The 25369-nt window shown below is 44.4% G+C and overlaps 1 protein-coding gene across 1 annotated transcript in view; it reads right to left on the reverse strand.

Annotated features, from left to right (window-relative positions):
• The window catches only part of TRPC7 (transient receptor potential cation channel subfamily C member 7), a 1554154-nt gene that overhangs the window by 634298 nt on the left and 894487 nt on the right, over window positions 1-25369 (reverse strand). The window contains exon 5 of the mRNA XM_086931521.1: window positions 11549-11765. Within this exon, the coding sequence (XP_086787647.1) occupies window positions 11549-11765 (217 nt within the window). The remainder of the gene's footprint in view (window positions 1-11548; window positions 11766-25369) is intronic.

Below are 25369 nucleotides of genomic sequence, written 5' to 3' on the forward strand. Positions count from 1 at the left end.
TTCACCATGTACCCCGACTTCACACCGATGGTGCAGGACCAGCGTCGGAAGTTTTTGGGGGTGAAAAGGAAGCTTCGGGACCTTCAAGTGGACTACGCCTTGCTTTATCCGGCTAAACTTAGAGTGACGCATCAGGCTAAACAACATTTTTTCACCAACCCACAGCATGCTGAGGACTTTGCGAAGCGCCTCCAGCGCGAGCGCGCTGCTGCGGATCGTGGTGACGATCGAGATCCGGAGGGTGAACATTCGGCTGCTGAGGAGGAGGTCGCCTGATTCTGGTGACTTTGGACTTTGTCTATCTTCTTCCCGGTTCTTGTAGTATTGTGGACATGTAACTTTTGTATTGAGGCCTGCTGGCTTCCTTCACAGTATTTGCGGCCTAGCTATTGTCCTTTTTTGATTTTTTTGCTGATGTGTGGGTTGTGGCTGTATTACGATGAGTGAGTGCGTTTTGCTGTTTTTGTGGGGTTGGGATGGCACCGCAGGATGGTGTTATGGGATGTCGCGCTCTGGGCGCCCACCCCCCCGCGCTGCGCCTGGGGCCGCCTGATACTCGTTGGCGCGGACACTGGCGTGGCGTGAGGGAGTGGCGTCGTGCACCTCTGGAAGGTTCCCCGGAGGGTGTGCCCCATGTTTACCTTTTGTTTGGATTCTAGTCCTATGTTGGTTGACTGGATGTGTGTTGAGGGATGGGGGGGAGGGGTGTATGTGGCCTGATAGTTGGGGTGGTGTCAGGTGGGTGGATGGGGGGGGGTTGACGCTGTCCATGTCTGTTTGCCCGGGACTTTTGGTTCGTTTTGGTAGCTGCTACTGTTGTCTGAGTGCACGGAAATGTCGTGGCGCCCGCTATCCGGGCTGTTCCACTTTCCTATCTTACGGGACGGGTTCTGGGATTCGTGATCCCGTCCGTTTTGGGCCCGAGTGCGCCGGCCGCCATTTTAGGCTGCCACGTGCCGGGGCGCACTCTGCGAGCGTAGCACGTGTGCGAGATGTGGGCCGTGTGGAATGGCTTGGCGGCGTGTGGCGCGTAGTCTGTCCTGAGTACTTGCTGCGTGGATGGGTCGATTGGGGGGGAGTTGTTGTGTTCTTGTTTGGTTGTTTTGGAGATGACTGGGAAATGTATGGAGTGTATGTGGAGGTCGTCCCGTGCCCTGGGGCGTGGACCTATCGTTGGCTGTTGCTGGTAGTTGGATGCCCTGTATTTGGTTATAGGGTCCTGTGGGGCCCTTACGTTATGTGATGTCAACTGCTGTTGTGAATCAGATCTCGTTTTTGACCTGGAATGTACGGGGCCTTAATGATGCCAGGAAGTGTCGTAATGTGATACAGTATTTGGACAGGCATGCTATTCATGTTGCTTTTCTCCAGGAGACGCATCTGCGCCCCACTCCCTCCCCCACTTTCGGCGGAAGGTGGGCTGCGGCCAGGGGGTTTGCTTCATACTCTTCTTATGCTCGTGGGGTTGTCACCCTTGTTAAGAGGTCGCTTGCATTTCAGGAACTTGGATCTATGGGGGACCCTGAGGGGCGCTATGTGCTGCTGTGGGGACGGCTTGGGCAGAACACTATACTGTTTGTTAACTGCTATGCTCCCAATGTTGATACGCCAATCTTTTTTGTCACTCTGTGGGGTCATGTTCTTGCTGTGGACGCTACTCACATTGTGTGGGGGGGTGACTTCAATCTTGCATTTCAGGCCCAGTTGGACAGATCGGAGGGTAGCCCTCAGTACAATGTACAGGCTAGGGATGTGCTGCGGGGGATAGTGGAGAAGGCTGGGATGGTTGACAGCTGGAGGTACACCCACCCTGCCACTAGGGAGGGCACTCATTACACCACACATGCTCGTTCATGGGCAAGACTGGACTATGTATTTCTCTCTAGAGGGTTGATGGCTGGCCTCAGGGGGGTCACACATTTAGCCAGGACGTATTCAGACCACTGTCCGGTGAAGGTTGATTTGTCCGTCCCCGGGTTACACAGGCCGCGCCCGCCTTGGCGTTTGTTTCCGACTGCTTTGCTTGACCCGGTGTTCAAGGAGGAACTCGGTGCGGAGGTGGAGGCGTTCTTCCCTAGAAACAAGGGCTCTGTGGAGAGCATTGAGGTCATTTGGGAGGCATTCAAGGTCACGATCCGGGGTGTCACTATTTCTAAAAGTTGTGGAGTACTCCGTCTGATTGTTCGGACCCTAGAGAGGTTGGAGGCTGACTTGCGAGACTTGGAGCGCAGGATGCAGGTGACTTCAGACCCCGATCTTTTGGCACAGTTCCGCACTAAGCTCTCCGAGTATGAGGAGGAGGCTGCTCGAGAGGCTAAGCACAGGGGGAAATACTGGACGGCGAGGCGATACTGCGAAGGGGAGCGGCCCGGTAAGGTCCTCGCTGCCCTTACTAGACATCCTAGGCATGGGTCGGACGTGCTGGAATTGGTGTCTCCGGATGGCACTCGCTGTCGAGACACTTCGGAGATTCAGCGCACATTTATGGATCACTATGCACACCTTTACACGACACAGCAGACGGGTGAGACTCGATACGGTGGCTTCCTCGATGAGTTGGCGCTTTGTTGGCTATCGGACGGTCATCGGGAGTTCTTAGGCAGGCCCCTGGAGGTGGAGGAGGTCAGGAATGCCATCATGTCTCTTTCTAATGGGAAGGCCGCCGGGCTGGATGGCCTTCCTGCTGAATTTTATAAGTGCTATATTGACATCATGGCCCCTGTGCTCCGTGAGGTGTTTGAGGAGTCTCTGGAGGAGGGACGCCTACCGGGCTCCATGCGGGAGGTCGCCATCACGTCGCTGCTCAAGCCGGGTAAGGATCCACTGGACGTGGGCTCTTACAGGCCCCTCTCATTGCTCAACTGCGATGTTAAAATTCTCGCGAAGGTCTTGGCGGTGAGATTAGCCGAACTCATGCCCGTTATCGTGTTGCCTGACCAGTCGGGATTTGTGCCCGGCCGCGCCACATCTCACAATCTTCGCACTCTGTTTTCGCTTGTGTCGACCATCGATCCCACTGTCCCGGTTGCAGCTATCTTTCTTGATGCCACTAAGGCGTTTGACTCTGTCGAGTGGGGCTACCTTATTGATGTTCTTTGTCGGATGGGGTTCCCCAGGATTTTCATCTCTTGGGTTAAGCTTTTATATACTGATCCGATGGCGAGGGTAGTGGTGAATGGGGTGCTGTCCCCCTCGTTCCCTCTCACGAGAGGGACCCGACAGGGTTGCCCCCTCTCACCCCTCTTGTTTGCTATCGCCATTGAGCCGCTAGCCTGTAGGATACGTCAGTTTCATCAGCAGAGCGCCTTTAATTGTCTTCAGCGGCAGGTCGGCATTTCTTTATACGCCGATGATGTCACACTCTATGTCAAGGACCCTGAGAACAACCTTAATTCGCTCCTGCGGGAGCTGGTCGCTTTTGGAGGTGTATCCGGGGTTCATATCAACTGGCGGAAATCTCAATTTTTCCCCCTCACGGCTGCGGTGGCCAGGTTTCCCCTTGACTACCCTTTGGAATGGTGTGACTCGGAGTTGCGTTATCTCGGTATTGTTGTATCCTTGGACAGGGGAGACGCGGTTCGGCTCAACTATGGTGTGGCCATTACTAAACTGGCGGATGATGTCACCAGATGGATGTCTTTACCTCTCTCCATGGCCGGCAGGGCGTCTCTTATCAAGATGGTGGTTCTGCCCCGCTTTCTTTATCTCTTTCAAAACCTTCCGTATCATCCTGGTGCTTATTTCTTTCGTAGACTTCGTTCTGAGCTTCTGCGATTGTTCTGGGGGGGCAAGCAGCCACGGGTGGCCTGGGCTACCCTTACGTTGCCTTATGCTGATGGCGGTTTCGACGTCCCTGATTTTGAACTCTATTATCTCAGCGCTCAGGCGCATTATGCCTATCATTGGATGCGCCCCACGCCATTCATGCCCCAGATTGCTGTTGAGCATTGGGTCGCCCACCCGCTCCCACTGGAGGGGATGGTTTTGGGCAAGGTGTCAGATGTGGAAACGCCCCGCACGACGGTGACATGCACGGTGGATGCTTGGAAGCGGATGGCTCATTTGCTAGACGTTTCCTTTCTCTACTCGCCGGCCTTGCCTCTGTCTTATCATCCGGATCTGTCGCTGTTGTTGGAGACGGGGTTTCAGCGAATGTGCAAGCGGCTAGGTATCCTCACGTGGGGCGACTTGTTTCATGAAGGTGCCTTCCGTGCGCAGGCTCATTTCTTCGGTTCGGCAGCTTGCTCCCCTCTAGACCTGTTCTACTTTGTCCGCCTGCGGCAGGGCATGCGTGCTCTGCTACCGGACTACCCTTCGGAGCCTGGGGTGACCCTCCCCCTCCATGTGCTGCTGGTTTCAGATGGGCGACACCTGGTGTCGAAGTTATACGGGGCTATTCGCCGACAGCGATCGGTCCCGACCAATCGGGTGCGCGAGCAGTGGGTTGCAGAATTGGGTGCTCCTATTACAGACGAGCAGTGGAAATATTGTTGCGGCCTCACGGCCAATGTCTCTTCTAGCTGTCGCCTTAAAATTATCCATTACAAGTTTGTTCAGAGGTACTACTATACCCCGGCGAGGAAACTGCGGTTTCATTTGGCGGAGGATGATAGGTGTGCTAGGTGTCGGGCGGAAGGCGCTGATTTTTTGCATTTGGCTTGGAGCTGCGCGGGGGTTTTGGAATATTGGACTCAGGTTCATGAAGCCCTGCAGGTTATGGCGGAGGATGGGGTGGCGTTTGACCCCATGGTGATGTTACTTGGCTTCTCTAAGGACGTACCTGCCTCTCACCGTAGATTTGTTGAAGTGGCCCTGTTGTTGGCTAAGCGTAGGGTCGCCTGTTGCTGGGGTCGGGGTAGGGTGCCGCGCTTTCAAGACTGGGTGACTGACCTCAGTTACTGTCAGGATCAGTACAATATCTATTCTGACTTGATGCCTGTTCGATGCAGACCAAGGGATTTTTGGAGTCCGCTCCAGGTGTACCTCCTGACCAGGGCGGCGCGGGACTCTGATTCTGAACTTGAGGACCGTGAGGGGATAGGCTGATGACAACGTGATGGGCTGGGATTTTACACGACACCTGCTGTTCTTCCGACATCGGGGGGGGGGGGCTGACTGTCTCCTTTTCCTGCGAGCTATTGGGGGGTGGGAGTCTCCCTCCGGGCAGGTAGTTTATCGGGAATCCAGATTGTATCCCTATGCGGCACCCTTCTATCCAGTGCTCCTCATATTTGTGTCCCCTCTGGCTCACGTGTTCTCCGCTAATGTACTGTATTCATGTTGCATTGTCTTATTGGCTCGCCTGCCCATGCTGGATCATTGTATTTTAATATCTCCTGCACATTTCGTTGTTGCTCCTTTTATTGACTGATGCCCTGCCCTGTACCTCCTTGTGTCTCCTTATTTACTTATTTTTTTTTTTTTTGTATGTTTTCTAGGCACTGACGTACCATCGTAATGGCCGAATGTAACTGTATGTTTTGAATGTACACTTCCCTTGTACCTGCTTGTCTCCAAATAAAGGTTTAAAAAAAAAAAAACTTGTTGTTTTTTCATTGTCGTTTGGTCCTGCTTAGACCACATTCCTAAGGGCCAAACTCCTTAGCTTTGCAAGCCCACCAGCAGCATTTGATTTACCAGCCTTGGTCACACATGGTGCATTGTACTTGGGGCTGACAGGTGAATCAAATAACCCAATCATGGAATCACCAATTAGTACATTCATTTAACATAGGGAGAACTTGCACTGTGGCACTGATTAGCAGTGGCACAGTGCCCAAAGCATACAACCAGCAAAAACATATCAAAACAGAGGAGACAATCCGTCGAAATGGAAGGGAGACTCACACCAATGATGCCAGGTCTAACAGTGCACATGTGTGTACGAAGCGCTAGGCAGCCTGAGTAGATATGGAGCTTTCTTGCTTTCTTGCTCTCTCCCTCTCACGAATGCAACACAGCAAATTTGGTCGTAAATCTCAGTTGTGTGACACCTTTGTCAATCTGGGCTGAGGTTTGTGGCTATGTGCTAATGTCATAGAGTTCTTCCTTAACCCCTTTGGAGCTCATGACGGAGCGGTTCAGTCATGAGCGCCGGTTGGGCTGTGCTTATGACGGAACCGTTCCGTCATGGCCCCGCCCGCTCAATAGAACCTTCAGCACAGCGCGAAAATGTGCGCTGCGCTGAAGGAGTTAAGTATGTACATACATTTCTTCAATCTAATATTTTGATTTATTCAGAGCTGTTGACAAGGATAGATTTTCAATCAGCAGAGCCAAGCCAAGATCATTGCTTTAAAACAACGTACAAAGGAATGCTGGATGAAAGACATCTTTAATTCAGTGGAGCATTCGCCTCTCCTTCATACGGTATCAGGCCTTGATATTTTCGGGTTAGTCACCACTCTCTCCTTTATCTGCCCTTATTTGTAAACATTCTATGCAGACCTTCTCCATCAACAAAAATGTTTAAGCTGAAAATTTTGGTGGCATTGCAGAACACCAGAAATGGGTACTGGTAAGGATGTAGTCATCATTCTTAGAGATGAAGGGGCACATGCATCAACCTATTTAGGAAGTGCAAACGGTGCGAATCGGTAAATTCGGCCGTTTGCACTTCCTAAATATGTGTTTGGGATGCATCAAGCATTTTTGAGTAATTCGGTATTTTTACCGAATTCCAAAAATGCGATTGCTTTTAAGGAATTGCAAATTTGCGATTCCTTAAAAGCTATGCATCATTTAAAAAAAAATTGCGATTATTCAAATTGGAAGTGCAAATTACCACGAGGTTCAACCTCATGGTAATTTGCGAAATTGTTTAAAAATGCTTAAAAATGAATTTTTTAAACTGTCCAGTTACAGACATACATGTCCTTAGGACATGTGTGTGTGAAACATGCACTTTCAAATGCATTTCAGGGGTGCAGGGGGGGGTCCTTTGGACCCCCCCCTGCACCCATGAAATTTTCTAAGTGCCACTCGCAATTTGCTACTGCCTTCCAATTGACTACATTGATTCCTATGGGCCTCTAGGCCCATAGGAATCAATGTAATGCCATTCCTTAATTGCACTTCGCAATTAAGGAATCGCAATTTCCGAAAATTAAGAAATCCTAAAAACTTTTAGGATTTCTTGATGCATAGCATTTTGCATTTCCTAAATAGCGATTCCTTAATTTTCGCTATTTAAGAAATGCAAAATCCTAGATTGATGCATGTGGGGGTCGTTCTTGATTTTTTTTTCCCCCCACGGGATATATAAGCAAATGTTCTACTGTGACGAATATCAATAAAATCCAACCTGACAATCTGCTAAATATGTTGTTATTTGTGAATTACAAACTGTAGGAGGCAGTGTCCAACACATTGTTTTTGAAATTTTAGAAATTGCTTACCTGCTGCTGCATCACCCTACTCTCATTGCAACAATTGCTGCTTCTAAACTGTAAAGTGTTTGCTAACAGTAGCAAGCAACTTCTTCTTGTCCAACCCACCTAGTTGATAATGGCCTGTCAAATGTATATATTCTTATTTTGCAGCATGTGGAAGTAAATTCTTATGTAATCCAGTAAAATTCACCCCTGCTTATTATGAAAGAAAGAAAAAATGTCCATAAACTGAAATGACCAACTTTAACATTTTGTTTGATTCTACCCAGTGAAACAAATTCCACTGATTACTGTGAGAAACACACAAACAAACAGATGAATGGGCATGTCAAACAGCTCATGTTGTTCCCCCTAGACCTCATTTTGTCGGGGAATACATCCAAAGTTCACAAACAAATTGCACAGTTTTTGTGCAAACAGGGGTAAGTTAAAACAGGGGCAGTTGCTCACGTACTTAACATTTCATGAGTAATTTTCTTCAACCGTTTTTACTGTTTAAAGAAAAATGAAGCTGGTTTTTAGACTGGGACTCTGCAAACTAGGCCCCAATGCAGGTGTTGTGACCCCTAAAACTTCATGTCGAAATTGGCTAAACACAGTACTTTTAGATTACCTTTTAGGCTCCAGTACTTGTTACTAGTGGACTGCGGAACCCATTGTGCAGGTTTAGGCCGGTCACATTAAATCCAATTTGAGGTTTAAAAACTGCACAGGCAAGCTACAGTCATAGGCATGCGGGCATGTTTGCCCTGTCACTGTGGTGGGTGGCAGACAAGGCTCCTTCCGGGACATCAGTGAACATGAGTCATAACTAAAAATAAATCAATGTCCAGTCAAATAGAAGTATTTTAATTCTAACTCTACACATGCAAAGGTAAACAACATTCAAAAAGCAATAAGACAATCCCCCGTAAGGTCAGAGCTCTAGATGTTGTCAGGTCACTCCCTGTCCCACTAACTTGAGTGCAACGTGTTTAATGTTATTCTCCATTCATTGCTGGCCACATCCAGAGAATGTAAACTATTAGGCCGTGCTCAAGAGTTCTCCCCTCTGAATACTTTCGGAAGCTCAGTCACAAGAGTCTATGGAGTCATAGCAGCAATCGTAGAATGTACCAGAGGCCCCAAAGACCTAGTTCATGTGTTACCCACTCCGGCTGTATGGAACCCCCACAGTGGAGTAGCAAAGCCCTGCTCCAGATCAGCAAAGTCAGGCTGCATATGGTCACAAGCAGCAGCACCCAGGTAAGCTCCCCTGAGGCAAGCTACAGGCTGGTTCTAATGATCAAGGTTACTCCAGCTCCAGGGGTCACACAGTAAATCACACTTTCATTCGTGTTTGGGGGGCTCCGATGATGTCTTTTGTTTTTTGGGTTTCCTTCGGTGCAGTTCACATTATATGGGCCAGACCTGCCTGGGTTGCAGCAGCAGTTTCTCTGTCCCATGCCAAGGCCAGAGCCCTTGGCCTCAGTTTCTCCGACACCCCTCCTGGCATGCGGGGTCACCGCCTCAGCACTTGTGAGTCCGGTCATGCTGACCTGGTATTGATGTTCATGGTGGCCCCTCTCAGGTACATAGGGCCACCCACCACAATGTCGTTCAGGCCTGGCACCCTTCACACAACCCTTGCTCCTTGGCTCAGTCCACAGTAGCCCTCTCCTGGCACACAGCAGTCACCAAATCAATTCAGCACATGGGCTATGGCTTGATCAGTGCAAGAAAGGGATTTTTTGAATATTTGGGAACAGTACTGGTCAGAGAAATTGTAATAAATTCATGAGTTGGCGACCCGTTGAAGTCCAATGAATAAGCGCAGTAATAGTTTTGGGTGTTGGCTACACAGGTTCCATTTCTTTAAAGAGTGGTAAAGCCACGTAAGAGATGCTTGAGGGCCAATAAGATAACCCCACGCAGGATACAGAATGGTCCCAGCGCCGGGAAAGGGCCATGGAAAGTGCAGATCAGTAGGAAAAGCTCTCTTTAAGTGATTAGTTTTGCTATAAACACTCTATTTCTCAAAACTATGCGTGATGAGGACTAAAAATAAAAAAAATTAAAAAAGAATGAATTCCTCACACCTTGCAGAGGGAGTCCTTATGACAAGACTCCCCCTAGACCTTGCCCATTCCTCACATGGCATGCTGGTCATGGTGAGCAGGCAGGCGGCACTGGTGCTCCAGGCTCTAGGGCAGGTTGTCTTGGTACCGGAAACAAACTTCCAAGGACTGGTTTCTGGCTTGGCTGTTCGGGCTTGACTGTTCCCATGAGGTACAGGGTCAGACTGATTTGCATATAGCCATGTCTGAACTGGGGTGGCGGAGTGAGCTAAAGAATGGTGATGGATTAAACCCAGATCAGTTGGCTGGGGGTGAGTTTTTTATTTGCTCAAACGCTCCGTCCATCATCCCCTTTTGCATCCTGGAAACATACCCTCAAGCATATGGCTCTCAGGGGACACAAGGTATCGAAGAACAGAGCCTCCTAGGGTCTAAGCATGGAGGGTCACAAGGCCTTTCAGAGAACTCTGTCAAAGGACTGGACGTCACAGATGTCCCTGGGATCCCTTCCAAATGCATTCATTGTACTTCAGCACTCTCTCAAGGTTGCTTTTATGGCCCCCCTAGAGTGAGATCCCCTGCACATAAATACAGAGTGGCAGGCAAGCTGACTACTACAGATGTTTGCTGTGAACTATTCCCATATGTTCCATTTGATGTTGTTGGTTCATTCCGCAGGGCACTCATGTTAATGTAAATTGGTCAGATGGCCATGATCTGCAACTCATGCACCTTGTGGTGGCGCTATAATGCACAAATTGACGCCTCTCCTATGATGAGGTACCTAGTGCGATACGTTTTTTGTGAAAATATGCTACTAAAAATAGGACTAACATCAAATAAATAGATGTGCTTAGCTGAAGAGGAAAGTTCAATGCTTTAACATAAAGTAATGGTCCTAAAAACGGGCAGGAAACATGTCCAGCTCTTACACACAAGTTGATGAATCCTGATACCCCTTTTCTCCCTCACGTAACCTGGCTGTCTCATTCACTTTTTAATCAAGATGTGACAGCCATTAGGAGTCTAGATGTACAAACCTTTTTTGCGACTGCAAACTGGGGATCGGCCACTTTGCGACTGCAAAAAAGGTTCCAGGCATGTACAAATGCTATTTTGCGAGTCACTGTCTCACAAATTAGAATTTGGGACTCTCGCTATTAGGAAGGGCTGACCCTTCCTAATAGTGAACTTCAATATACACAACAAAATACCTCTGGTGTTAGAGGTATTTTGTTGTGTATATTGAAGTTGATTTTGATTCCATCCTCTATCTTACCTGAACTGAATCATTCCCCTTTTGTCGAATTCCTTCCTAATAGTGAGTCACCATGACATGCACTGTTGTTTTGCGACCGCATTTGCAGTTGCAAAACACTCGCAGTTTACCACCTACTTCAAGTGGGTAGTAAACCACTTGTAAACGGGAAGGTTACGTTTAATTTTTCTTTTTTTTAAATGCATCCCGTTTTCCTTTAAGGAAAACCGGTTGCATTTAAAGTTAAAAACTGCTTTATTTAAAAGCAGTCACAGACATGGTGGTCTGCTGACCCCAGCAGGCCACCATCTCTGTGAGTGCTAGCCATTCCTAATGGGGTCGCAAATTGCGCCTGTCTCATGAATATTGATAAAGCATGCAATTTGTGGTCACATTAGGAATTGCAAACAGTGTTGTACATACCAATTTGTGAGTCGCAAATTGAGAGTTGCAAATGCGAATTGGTGGGTCGACCATCTGCCCCTAAGCCTTTTAGTAGGTCAATTGACTTGGAGATTCAACATAAACTAACAATATAGAGTCTAACTTCAGCTGTATGTGTAAGCCTCAGTGGATAAAGAATTGAGCTTACATTTTTTAAATTAAATAGAAATTAATGATTTTACAAGAGTGGTCATGTGTGTTTAAACACATATGGTGCAAGTGATATTATACACTTTTGTCATTTTCTGGTTAAATGACTAACCAATTTAACTTGACTCATACGAATAAACATGACGTATGTTAAAGTTTCAACCAATGACTTGTTTACAAACATAAATCTAGCAATTGCACAAATCAGGAAATAAAAGTAAACATATTTTTTTTAATGTAATCCTTACCTAATATCCACTTCATGATAAGCATTTCTGTCCATGAAAATTGTGTTGTTTTTACTCTAAAGACTTGCTTAGGATAATCAGTGATGGTTTCATTCGGAAGATTTTTTACTCCTTCAAATCGGTCTGAGGCATTAACAACCAAGAGTCCAAGAAAGATTGTGAAAGACACTGCATGAGCCACAAACTTCATGAAGGGACTCCTCAGGATTCGGCCTAACTGGAACAAAATAAGCATATGCAAATTACCTTCTGCTTCACATTTCCATTTGCATAGAGCTTGTCAGTGTTTGTATATTTCAAAGTAATTACTTCGGCTGGAGTCTATTGCAAGCTCAGACATATGCTCATAACATTAGATTAATGTTACTGGACAGTTGCCATAATATCATAGCCACAGGGCTCAGATTCGATTTTCAACAGCCCTACAATATGCTTTATCCACTGAAGAACCACAGCACATATGTTTGTGCTGTTTCTCACAGCCATTACCTTTGTGACATAAATTATTCGTGTTAACGATCTATGAATTAAACACGAGCAACTCCTGATTTAGTCAGTGAAACTTCGTGGCTCCTTCTCGTTCTTCTGCTTGGCCGCTGCTGATAACCATTCACAAAGAAAATTGTTCTACCTTGTAATTCAGAGGTAGAACCAGACCCATTCAGGGCCCATTACAGAAAGTGCCCAGGGGTGTAACGGCCATGTGCGTCAGCTCTGTGCGCGCCTGAGGCATATTGGTATTACAGAAGGGGCTGCAGACCATTGAAAACATATGCTCATCCACAAGGAATGGATAATGTATGTAAGTATGAGGCAGTTCCAAGTAGCTCAAGGATCTGAAATACTGGCCAAGAAAAATAATACATAAAGGTGTCAGACATTTTTTATGGCCTAAACCTTTGTTTGTAAAAATAAAAAGAACAATAAATAGTCATAATACATTAAACATTGCATGCACCCATATACACCGCAATGTACTTATGTAAAACACATTACAAAATGAGCTAAACAAAAATAATATAAATTAAAAAAATTATCATATACATTTTTACATTGCCTATCCCCACCTTTATTCCACTGGAAAATATTTTAAAAATAAAATGAACATAATAAAAACCGTGACTCAATAGTCGTATATCATGGAATGACCCTGGAAAGAATCCAGGTGTTTGAATACCTGGGGGTTAAGCTCACAGAGGGCTTTGATTGGATGTCCCATATTTGGGTGCACGGCCTCAAGCTAGAGCAGCTTTGCTGGCGTATTCTGAGGGCGCACTGAGCTTCTTCCTTACGTCCAGTTTCTCCCACTCTTAAGATTTACAAAAGTCAGGCTTTAGGAGCTATCCTGTATGGGGGGAAACTTTGGGGTTTTCAGGATTCTCACTCACTAGAAACAGTGGAAAATCGATTTTCAAGGAATCTTTGTGATCTCCCAGTGAGCGCCCTGCTTATCCCTCTACGTCTTGCGTATGGTCTCCAATGATTAATGATGTAGTGGGGATGACACCTTTCTGTTCACTAGGCTGATGAAGATGTTATGAGGCAACATGGGGTTTATACAATTCCCTGGATTTGGTCTATGAAGGCTAGTTTGGGATGGATTGGGTATTCCAATTTGTGGTAATTCCCTGGTGATGACCGGTCTCCAAATCTGAGCTAAAAAGTGCTTATTGGCAATATACTGACAACCAAGCCTTATGTTCTGTAAGGCTAGGATCGCTTACTGATTTTTTTTAGGCTTCAAAATTGATTAATGTATGGAAACATATCTGGATGAGATTAAACCTCCTCTGACAAAACCCCTATTTTCACTAATTTCGCTTAGGGACTCTCTCTCTCTCTTTCTCTACATGCCTTCACAGCCAAATGGAAGTACTTCTTTAAATGAGGGTGATAGTTCTTGTCCATTTTGAGCTAAGATTCAGGAGTTGACCATGCATGTCATATTTGTCTGCCAAGGTTACTAAGTAACCAGAACCAACTGGAATTTAGCGGTTTGTCATAACCTGGGGACGAAGTACTATAGGATTGCATATAGGATTTTAAGAAGTAGCATCAGTCGATGCATTGTGTTTCCTGTCTTCCAATTTTTGATGCATATGTGGAGGTGCAGGAATAAACATCTGTTCAGCTAGTGGGTTTTATTGTTTTTACCATCAAGAAGTCTGGTGTTCTAATGAGATGTTGGATTTTACTGATTTTAATCTGTATTTTGTAATTTGTGCATATTCGATTGTGTATGTACAGTGCTTTGATCGAAATTTGCTCGGACAAATTCATGAACTGGCATGTTTTGTGAAATACTTGTATTATTTTATTTATTGTAATATATCATGATTTTGACTTTTATTTATAGTTATTTGCCAAAAGAATTTTTTTTTTTGTCCTCATTTATGCAATCTTTGTTGTTTTAGCAACAGGGTCACCTCTCACTAGACGCCCTTGGAGATGAAATAAGAACCATGCCTTAAATCCAACAATTTCCATGAGTTAACATGTCACTGTTCCAACACAAATAAACTCAGGAGGATTATAATCGCGTTGGTTTAAATCATTGGACATCCCTTCCTACCCTACCGCCTGTATTTGTCCCAAGGACCCCAATGCTTCGTACGATTACCAAAATATTTTTTTACTACTACTACATATAGTATTGCAGACACATAAAAATCCAAAGAAAAAAAATGTAGACATAACAACTGCACACACATATAGAAAATTATAAATATGTAAATTGTTAATGAATGAATTCAAATACGTGTATCTGCATGTGAAGATTTACCTTTGTGAATTGGTCCTAGAAGCAACACAAGAGTACATCAGAAATGGTCCTGGAATTCAGGAGTATTTCGAGAGTAAATTCTTTGTGAACCAAGCCCAAAATAACATTTATTTTTTTGGGGCACAATTACAACTCACTTTATCTGGGGATTGTCTGCCCTGTCGACAATTCACACAAGTAAGTGCAGTTGTGTGGTGTTAAACATGGAAAATTGTATGTATCCCTTTAAGGTTAGAAATGTACGGAAATAATAGAAAGAACCAATCAGTGCCTTTTAATTTCTGGGTTAAAAAAATTGCTTTAAGAAATTCACAAACATATTCAGGTGAGTTATCTAAAATGAACATATTATGTTTTCACCAAAATAAAACGGTTACATATTAATGTTTTTGAATTCCTATATGCATAATATTGATAACGTTTACCGCACATGCTACAGACTTGTGTAAAATTAAAATCACAACCCTTATGTGTTAAAAAATACTGTTTGCTTTTGAGCAGATTCATAAACTAGCAAGATTTTTATTTAATTGTTTACAACACAAATGTGATTAGCTATACTTCTATTATAAAGACATATGTATACCGGAAAAAAGTACATCTTTTAGACTTAATTCACCTTCAAATGTTTCAATTTACTGATTACCCAGTGTTGATGAACATGTTTGTGCAGTTGCTGTAAAATATAGGTCAGTATAAAACAATGCTCATGTTGTTATCTCATGTAAGATAAATGTGATATTTCGCTATTATTGTATTAGTAGATTAAAAAGGCAGATAAGGCGCCTATAGCTTTTTCTGTGTCAACTCCTCAAATGTAGAGGAAGTGATTAAATGTGCCTTGATGTGGGCCCCTGAATTCCAATAGTACAAGCAGTATGTCTGAGAATGAAACATTATATCATCTGAGAGAGCTTTTGGGCTTGAGCTGGAAAAACGTCATGCTGATGTATTCTGTTTAATCATTCTACTTGCTTGACATGGATTTTTTTGATTTTTTTGAAGCTCTTTATTTTCTTTCCTGTCTCCTCAGGCATCATATATAGTGTAGAGGGTAAACAGCGTTTACAACGATTCATTTTCTCGGCGGGGAATCACAACATGGTCGTTATCACGACCGCGTTGTGATTCCGCATACCATTACTCCGCAAGTCGGAAGAACGAATTGCGGAGGTGGGGTGTTGGATTTAAAATCCAACACCTTCCCTAGTGTCCGCACAGACTGAAGTTGGACGAGTAAATTATACTATTCCAACTTCCAGCGCCCTCCAACGACTTGCGGATAATGGTATGTTTCCACGCGGAGAAAAAGAATGCAGGATTTCAACATATATTCAGTGTAGTCTATTGGACTCCATTCATTTTGTAAACATATATAATTTAAATCTTTAAATCTTCTATATGCTATTTATGACACATTAAATGTATATGTGTTAAACCAAAAACTAACACGCTTTTTACAAGTGGCCCATACAAAGGCTTGGAGCTTCCCAATACTTTGAGTTACCATGCTGGGAATATTGGTAATTCAAGGGAGGGGGCGGATTGTGGAAATACCACCCTATTATTAGTTGGATCCACTATGAAGTAAGTATTTCTGGGTCTGATTCCCCTGGTAATTTTTCATTTTTCATCATACCTTCATATGGAGATTTCAGCTGCTTTCAGTAGCCAAATCAAGTGTGTGAGAGTATAGGTATGCATGATATTCCCATAGATATCATAATTCTTATGGGGTCGGTAACTGCTGTCACCGGCCCATTTAGAGGCTGATTCTGATCTCAACAGGAAACTCCTGCAGACGACTCTGCTATGGAGGGCATTCCGACGGACTCGGCTCCGCCGACTCCAAGAGAGCAAGTATAATGTCTACGTACGACTCGGGACATGGCTCGCTCGGAGTCCCATTGCAGTCAATTGGAGCCTGTGTTCAGAACGCGAACACGGGGCCCCATTGCAAAAAGGGGAGGGTGTTGGCAAGCGTGCACCCTGTGGCGGGCATCTCATGGTGTACGCCACACTGTACATGCCCGGACAGGGGGGAACCATGGAAACCCCCTGTGACCAATTCTGAAGGCCCCGGTTTAAGGGGGGCTGCTACAGCACCCCAAAGTACATCTCCGACAGCTGCTTTGTGTCGGAGTTGACGACTCCGGATAGCTCGTGGAGTCCTGCATCGGAATCACTCATTAGGAAACCAATGCAATTGGGCTATGTGAGTCAAATCCGGATAATGTCATTTTTCCGAAACAACGTCTGGAAGCGAGTCGGACAGCCCGAGAGAATTGGGAGCATCATACTTGCACGTTTGGAGACTCGTCCGAATTGATCAGAAACATGGCTACCGACTCCGATTCGGAGGGTCCCGATGCCGTTAGGAGGCTGTCCGGCCGAGATCGGATTCGGCCCCTTAGTGTTCAGAGGCCACATTTAATGAATGCCAAAGAGCCAATTTAGCGTTTGTTGGATGCAGACGTCATGTCCACATATTTTTAGAGTATAGATTTGCATACAATTTTAATATATAGAAGGGGCATCCTCAGACTCTAAATGACCTTTTGGATCAGGTAACTGTATGTTGCAGGGACATGATCCCTTCTAGCAAGGGAAGAAGGGTAGCCGTGGTATTTAGAAATGGGAGTCAGTGTAGTTCTTTAGTGGTTGGCCTCTGTGGTCCAATTTCTTTAAATTCAAACAAAGCAAAATTACTTGTTTTATAACTCTTTTAGAAATATAATTTTTTCCTTTTGAGTTTTGCACAATGTATCTTAAAAAAAACACCTGGTTGAAAACTAAAGATCCTATGTGTTTAATTCAGTTGCTTATCCGTAGGAGAGGTTTTACTGTCCTATTTGTTACAAGATGGTAGTAGCAAGGTCTGTCTGAGACATACCTGACTATGTCTTAGAAGTTATACGAACTATATACAGACAGTATCTGTAGAATCCCCCCTCACTCAGCCACTGGTTGCTACATGTGTCAGTCATTGTTGTATATCTAAATTTAAACACTACTGTGGGGCACAAATGTTATTACACAAATACAAATAATCAAAATATTGCCCTTCTTAACCTCCTATGTAAATAACAAAAATGTTGTCTACTGAAATATTGACTGCAAAAATATTGCTAATAAACTTATCATATAAACAACATGGAATGTAAAAATAATGACATTCTAAATATCTAGCACAGATTACAAATAATGTAAAATATTTACAGTATTAACTAAAATAGAATCAACAACCTAATTATTGTATTTAAACACCAGAAAAGTAGGTAAAAATACATATACTAACACCAAATACTATATATATACACAAGCTTAAGATTATTTACATGCAAAGTAATTAAATTTGCAACATCTTTAAAAGGTAATACCAAAAATAAAGCTAAATTAAAACATAAATCAATTACATTAACCCATTCTATGCGTCAGATGGCCACCAGCTGTCTAATGTCACAGTGGGCTTGTGCGGAAGACGGCCGGGGGCTGTCCAAACACCGCCCACTCATTATTTGACCCGCACCGTGGCAGAATTTGTGCCACTGTCAACAGGTTAAAAAGCAGAGCCTCAGACAAACAGGAACAGTCAGCTAATAAACCATGAGTATAAATAGATTTGATGTCAAACATCTTCCAAAAACAAAGGAGTGTGTCTCTCTTCCTGAGTGAAACATTTCCTAGGTAAAGACGCTACACTTTACACAAGCAAATCACATGCTAACAGCTGCAAAGCAAGTTAATATAGTTTCAAAACTAGTTACAGAACTTCTAAATAACATTCTAAGTAAAACAAAAAAACAGCTATGTAAGAAAATAGGTTATTAGTTGGAGAAGAGTTAAGTCCTCCCCAAGTAATGTGTGCCAAAAACCTGGCAGGTTAAATACACAGTCTCGATTATTTAACATGGTCTCATCCCCTGGTAATTATGACACAGAGTAGACAGGCTTAATGTAGGAAAATATGTAAGGAATTTACCAGTATCAAAACAATGGAAACTTCAAAATATATCAAAATACAAATCCCACAGCCAATTTCTAGAAAGCAAGAAAAATGTAATAAGCAAAAAGAATACAAAATTATTAACAGCTACTTCATTTGAGGGGGACTTCCACAAATATATGTAAGTTTGACCTATATATGAGCAATTTGTTTAGGATAGGAGACATATCTGTGCGTGATTTCTGATTTTAACATTTTACTTGATTATTCTATGCCTTTCTAGTATTAGTGTTGATGTGAAAAAATGTGTTTTTATGGTATTAGTTTTTTTTTGTCTTGTAAATACTGAATTATATTTGATTTGATTCAGTCATATTTTAGTCTAAAAACAATAGCATATTGTGAAATCATACCTTCAGGAGCATTTCTTGTGTTGTAACCAATCAGAGCAAGTCACAATTGGCACCCTACCTCAAGAATATTAAAAAGGCTTAGGTGAAATGTATATTATAGTGACTTACTTTGCACACTTTAGCATCATTTTCTAGAATTTTTTTGTTGTCAATCTTGTTAAGCAATATGACACCAGTAACATCCAGTTAATTGGCACGTTTGCAAAAATCTTTTACCATGAGTACTTGGGAATAACACAAATGGCCAGAACGCTAACATCTATTGCTCATGCCAGCTGTGTTTTTTTGCACTATTGTATATCTTCAAAATGCTTTCTCTTTAAAAAAGTGATTCAAGGACACATTCCCGGCTAAAATATAGAACTAAATGACACATTTCAATTTTGCATAATTGCATGTAATTTTCGTGAAATTATATAAAAACAAATTACACAAATTTTGCACATCACTAATTTTAAGGATCTAGGTCCGAATATGACCCACTCCGATTCAGAATTTTACAAACCTACTAATTAGTATATAGGTCGGTTCATAAAATTGCAAACAGTTTTCTGCGATCAGTAATTAGTACAGCTGTTTCAGGTCTATATAAAGGAAGCAGAATCAGATCTTGTAAGCTTGTGGGCCTTTGAAATTATAGAGTTACACAAGACCAGTAACTTCTCCAAAGTGAAGATTTGCTGATGAAAAAGAGGATTTCAGATTTCTGTTTCCCTTTTCATGCACAGAAGAAATAGTGTAGAATGAGTGCTTATTGGTGTACACCAAATTGTTCTGTTACAGTGAGTGCTACCATTCATACGAAATCACTGACAAGTGTGGAAAAGTAGGAGGTGGCTTTACAGATACAAAGGACCATAGGAAGAAAAGTAGAAGTGGATAAAAACATCAGAGGGGGAAATTCTCAAGGACCAGCAATACCTACAGCAAACGCCAGTTAGTGGCAATTTTTTATCACCGCCTAACCCTGAAAACTATTGCCATGTTAGCGATGTATTACCAAGCCGTCGCTACAAGGCGATAGTAACGGGGAATGGCGGTGAAAATTGCCGGTAACATCAGCGCGATGGCGATAGGAAGTCTGGCGTTAGCGGGTGAAAACTACAGATAGGCCCATTAGCAGCAAAAACACTCACGCTAGTCAGCTCAAAATGAGTTATATTTTTGTCTCTTATGCAAAAAAATTGCCTATCAGTCAACCTCCAATAGAAAATAGGCATAAAAACCAATAACATGCAGAATGGAGCAGCCAGGGCCAAGTGCAGCACACATCAACAACTCCTGCAAGCCATCCAACATCCAAGATTACCAGGATGAGAGCCTGGATGCCTCGCTGGTCCTGTGCCTGGAGCCTGGATGCCTCGCTGGAACAGTGCCCCGAGTCTGGATGCCTCTCTGGACCTGAGTCAGGAGCTTGGATGCCTTGCTGGACCTGCACCTGGAGCATGGATACCTCGCTGAACCTGTGCCTGGAACCTGGATGCCTCACTGGACCTGCGTCTGGGACCTGGATGCCTCGCTGTACCTGCGCCTGGATGCCTTGCTGGACCTGCGTCTGGAGCCTGGAGTTGGATGCAGAGGAGCTGTGGAGTCGATGAGCTATGGTGGTGGAAATTGAGGTGCGACGATTGCCCATACCTGGTTGTGAAGTGAGGCAGGTCGCATGAAGACGCGTTGCTGACCTGTGTGAGAAGACCGCCTTGCGCACCTTGGAGCTGTCAATAGTATAGGTGCACCTGCGCCCCAACATAGGGAGGTCTGCATCACAACTATGATCCACCAGTACACAGGGGTGAATGGAGTGGATTACCAATGGTGGGTGCCGTCTCTCTGCATAACAGGCAGGATGAGGTTTGGCTCGCCTGACGCTGTGGAAGGTGAGGCCCATGATGTGCCTAAGGGGGCCCTGCTGCATCAACTGCATCGGGAGGTTCACCAGCGGACTTGGCCACGACTGCTGTACCCAGGCCTGTGAAATCCTTCCTGGCTGAGTCACAGATTTGGAGAGAGTGCAGCAGATTGTGCCACGGTGTCAATGTTCAGGTAAGGAGAAGGTGGGACACATAGTGCAGGATGCCTGGGGTTCGAGTCCCCCAGCCTAGCACACATAGATGACGCACCCCCAGTGTCAGCTCATCCGCTATGGCAGAAGAGCATTGCCTCACTGCTTCCAAGCAGTGCAGAGGAGGAACAATCATCACATGATGATAACTTACTGATGTAACCGTGCTATGTTTCCCTTGCAGGTAGAAGGGTGGGTAGGACTGCTCCAAGTGCAGGGCAATGCAAGGGCGGATTGGCATGCCAACTCAAGTGTGCAATGATTGTTTGGTTAGCCCACTCAGGCCGCCCAAAGCAATCATGCGCACTTCCCTGTTCGTAATGCAGGCTGCATTACAGCCTGCATGGAGAACATGCCCACCCCTCCAGCGCCTGGCTCCATGCCTTGTCCCGTTGCCAAATATCACTGCTGCATCGCAGAGTTGGGATTGGCTCAGGGGAGGGAGCCTGGCTGCCTACTTCCTGTTCCTAGAAGCAGACGCAGAGAGCAGGAGCAACAAAGACACAGGACCCGGCTTTGAGGTAAGACTTCTGTTGTAATCGTATTCCCCTCTTGTCACCTCCTTCCTTGGAATGTTCCTCCCTGTTTTCTACCCTCCCATTTGGTATGTTCCACTAGAGCTTGCCTTAGAATGTTGGCATCACTCTGGTAGTCTTGGAGAGTGGGTGACGGAATAAAGTCTACATCTTCTTACCTCTGCTTCAGAGTCACTTCTTTTACAACACTGGCGACGAGTTGGCGCAGGGGGCCTCTTCCGTCATCTCCCCTTTCAGTGCTCTCTCCAGTCTGTTCAGATTTGGAACTCTTCATTATGATGTTCGCCATTACGGAGGAGCGTGGGTACATTAGGATACCCTTTTGAACTCTGGCTCGTGAGTACTTCTTTCAAGTTGTTCCTGTTTAACCTCGGGTTAATCTTGTCTACATCAACGTTAACAGTGCTGCATTGTGGACGGATCGGTGGTGTGGTACTGGACATTTCCTTGTCTGGTGTTCCCCGCGATTCATGTGCCACGCAAGGACTGCACGGAGGGGTTCTGCCTCCCTGACTTATATCTGAGTTGGAGTTTTACCTTTTTGTGCTGCATGCCAAAGTCCTTGTTTTCTCCACTGGTTCTGCTCCCTGTGTTCCATCTGCCTTCTTGCTGTGGAAGAGAGTTACTGCTTGTGGAGCGGTGCCTCCACATCCTCTTGGATATTTCTGCGAGAGAGAGTTGCTGTGTGTGTAGTGGTGCCTCCACACCCCTTGGATGTTTCTGTTGTTGCATGCTTTGTGCCCCCTCGTCCTCCCTTCCAGCACGGGCGCTGCTGGCCATTCACTCATGTTCTGTGAGCCCCGTGCCTGTGGAGTAGCCGCCTCGGCTTTGTGTGGGGCAGGTCTCCTGTCAAGCGGAGTTGAACCCCCCCTTGAGAACTCTGCTGCCTGTGGAACCGCTGTTCGGGTGCCGCGTGAGGCTGTCCCGTCAGCTGGAAGGAGGTTTCCGTCACTGAAGCGCTCTGTTTTGGTTTCCGCCTGCGCCAGCTTCAAGAGCCTCCATTCCTGACAGAGTCCTGAGCGCTCCGCCTCCTGAGTTCCCACCCCTCCTGCTACATGGGTCTTCAACCCAGTCAACTACCCCGGCCCGCGCACCAGCCACTATATAGCCGGTTCATTCCCGATCAGCATAACATTTTTTTTTTATAAAGTAAGACTGTTCTTCTGCTGCACTACGTTTCGCCTTTCAGTCATTTTTTCCTTGGGCAAATTCTGCAAATGTGTGTTACCTACACGGTGGCATGCACACCTCCTTCTTCAGGACTCATTACTAGGCTGGGTGTCTTCATACGGTGACACTCTCACCTCAGTAATATAACAGTTGTATTCGCGGTATTCGTATTTCTAGGAGCCCCTGATTGAACTACATGCTCCCTCTAATTATCATCCTTGGTACTCCCAGTACACCCAGTATTTTGTTAACAAAATGTGCATTATAAAGGTTATATCCAGTGAATTATAGCTTGGCCTAGTTGTGCGTTCTTACATGTTATTCCTGGAACCTATATTCACCTTTCCTGGCGGTTCCTCTACCTAAACCACTTCTTAGTGTTGATATATTACTATTGCAGTGTGTCACTAGTTTGAATTGGAAGAGTGTGCTATCTTTTGGTCAGTGAGACATATTTTATGTTAGTGTGAACCTATATCGACTGCATCTTTCATATTACTACTGATATTTTATGTTAGTGTGCATCCTCAGTGTACCTATAACAACTGTACCTTTCATATTGAGTAGATATTACCTGTCTAGTTGATTCTGCTTCCGTTCCCATGGCTGCGTCATCCATGAGTCAACCGCTCTCCTTCCTTAATGAAATTGGAGATTCAGAAATACATTGGAAGGATTGGATTAATTTATTTGATTCTTACCTTATTGCTATTGGGGGGGGGGGGGGGTGGTTTCTACTGTCCGTAAACAACATGTCCTTTTACACAACTTAGAGGTTCAAGGTAGGAAAATTTATGATACACTACCTGATCCCGAGTTAGAAGTTGATGAGGTTGATATGGACGTATTTAAGATCACTCTCTTGAAATTCGAAACTCACTTTGGTGACAAGATAAATGTTGTCCTAGAGCGGCACAAGTTCAGGATAAACAAGAGTCGGTCACCAACTATATTGCTGCACTCAGAGGCCTAACACAATTATGAGAGTTTGGTGAGCTGAATGACTCCCTTATTAGGGATCACTTAGTCAGGTGCACTCACAATAGCCAGATAAAAGAAAAACTCCTGTCAAAAATCCCTTCCCTAAAAGAAGCTATCAGTATAGCACAGTCTCTAGAGCACACCGCTAAGTGCATTCTGGAAATTAACCCACCCAAATATCTAGTCAGTAGTGTTATCAACACCAAAAGTGCACATGATGACAGCAATGATGGTGAGATTTTTTCAATCAGACCCAGAGAAGTTAAGAATGTATCAGAAGGTTTCAAATGTTTCAGTTGCGGCAGCAGCAACCACCTTGCGTACAATGTTCATTGCACTGCCCGCAATGCAACATGTATGAAGTGCAATAGGAAGGGGCATTTCGCAAGAGTGTGCAGAGATGGGGAGAACAATCAGGTAAAAGTGGTTTGCAGTGAAGAACAACACTCTCCTAAGTACATATTTCAAGTGAAGAATGTTGTTAGAAATACTCTGATGACTTATACCAAACAACATAAGTATCCTGAATGTACTATTCTCTTGAACAAAAACACCCTGGTTGTTTATGCTGATGCATGTTCTCCATTTACTTTGATTAATCTAGATGATATGAATGACCTATTTGATATTTCTAATCTTAATGTGTTAGAAGCTGACATATCACATATTATTTATGCTAAAGAATCTATACCCCTGGTGGGCATGGTAGAGGTGTGTATAGAGTTCAAGGGAAGATCCACAAGTGGAAATGTTTATATTGTAAAAAAAGGTTCAAACCTATCAGGTTGGCACCATCAAAGAGAGTTTGGGATTATGCTTGATCCTAATAGTAAAGACCAAGTTTGCCTGGGGACCTGTGATAAAGAAATCCACTGGGATCATTATGGGTCCCAAGTAGCACCTCTCTTAAAAGGCCACAGTGTGTGCAGTTCGGTGGTTTTGGGAAAAAGGACTCAAGACCAAGTATCCGTTTTCACAGAGAATGAAAGGGAAAACTGTGTGTCAAATACGAGTCATACGAGGAATGTAAGCTCGTCCAGGAATCCAGAAATTGTGCCAAGTATCCCGTGGACTAAACTTTCCTTAGTTGTAATTTTTCCCCTAGCCCAGTTAAGAGTCCAAAAGAAATTCATGTTCTTGCTCATCGACTACACTTCCCAGTGGATCAAGCACAAATTTGTATAAAATGCCACTACAGGCACTCTCATTGAATTTCTAAAAGATTCATTCACCAATGAAGGAGTACCAGTAACCTTAGTTACTGACAAGGACGTAATCTTTTCTTCAAGCGAAACCGAAACGTTCATGAATAATTTAGGAATCAAACACGAAGGAACCAACGGGTGTGCCTGCACAGCCTATGAGCTAATTTACAAGCGTATTCAAATAACTATCAAAAACATTCAATTTGCTCTTGACAACTGTCTGGATGTGGATAAAACTTTACAAGATGATATTTGGACATTGAGGGAATGAGAATCTCCCCTTTTGCCTCCATCAGAAGGAGAGATCCACTGTAATATAACAATCTGTAAGGTACCAACTCACTAGAAGTCAGTTGTACTCCAGTGAACCCTGTGTCAACTATATTTAGAATGTAGGTGGGGACTATCTTTAGGAGAAGTAAGCCGGCAATTGCCTTCACCCTCTGGTGGACGGGTGATCTCTGGTGGCACTCCTGTGGTCCTCCATATTAATGGTACTATTTTTGCCTTGAGTTTTCTTAGATATGATTAATCCTTCCTTGCACCCGCCTAGGGTTACCTCGCATATGCATGAAAAAGTCTACACTGGAGTACCTCTCCTTGTTAGTTTCCTGTCATGTTTTCCATGGCAAATGTTATTGCTAACTTTTTCTCTCCTATAGTTATAAAGGGATGTTACAGACGCATTGCATGAAAAGTTCATTACCTCTTTGTCATGTTTGGGCG

This window comes from Lissotriton vulgaris, chromosome 7 (assembly GCF_964263255.1).
Source record: "Lissotriton vulgaris chromosome 7, aLisVul1.2, whole genome shotgun sequence".
In the NCBI taxonomy this organism is placed as follows: Eukaryota; Metazoa; Chordata; class Amphibia; order Caudata; family Salamandridae; genus Lissotriton; species Lissotriton vulgaris.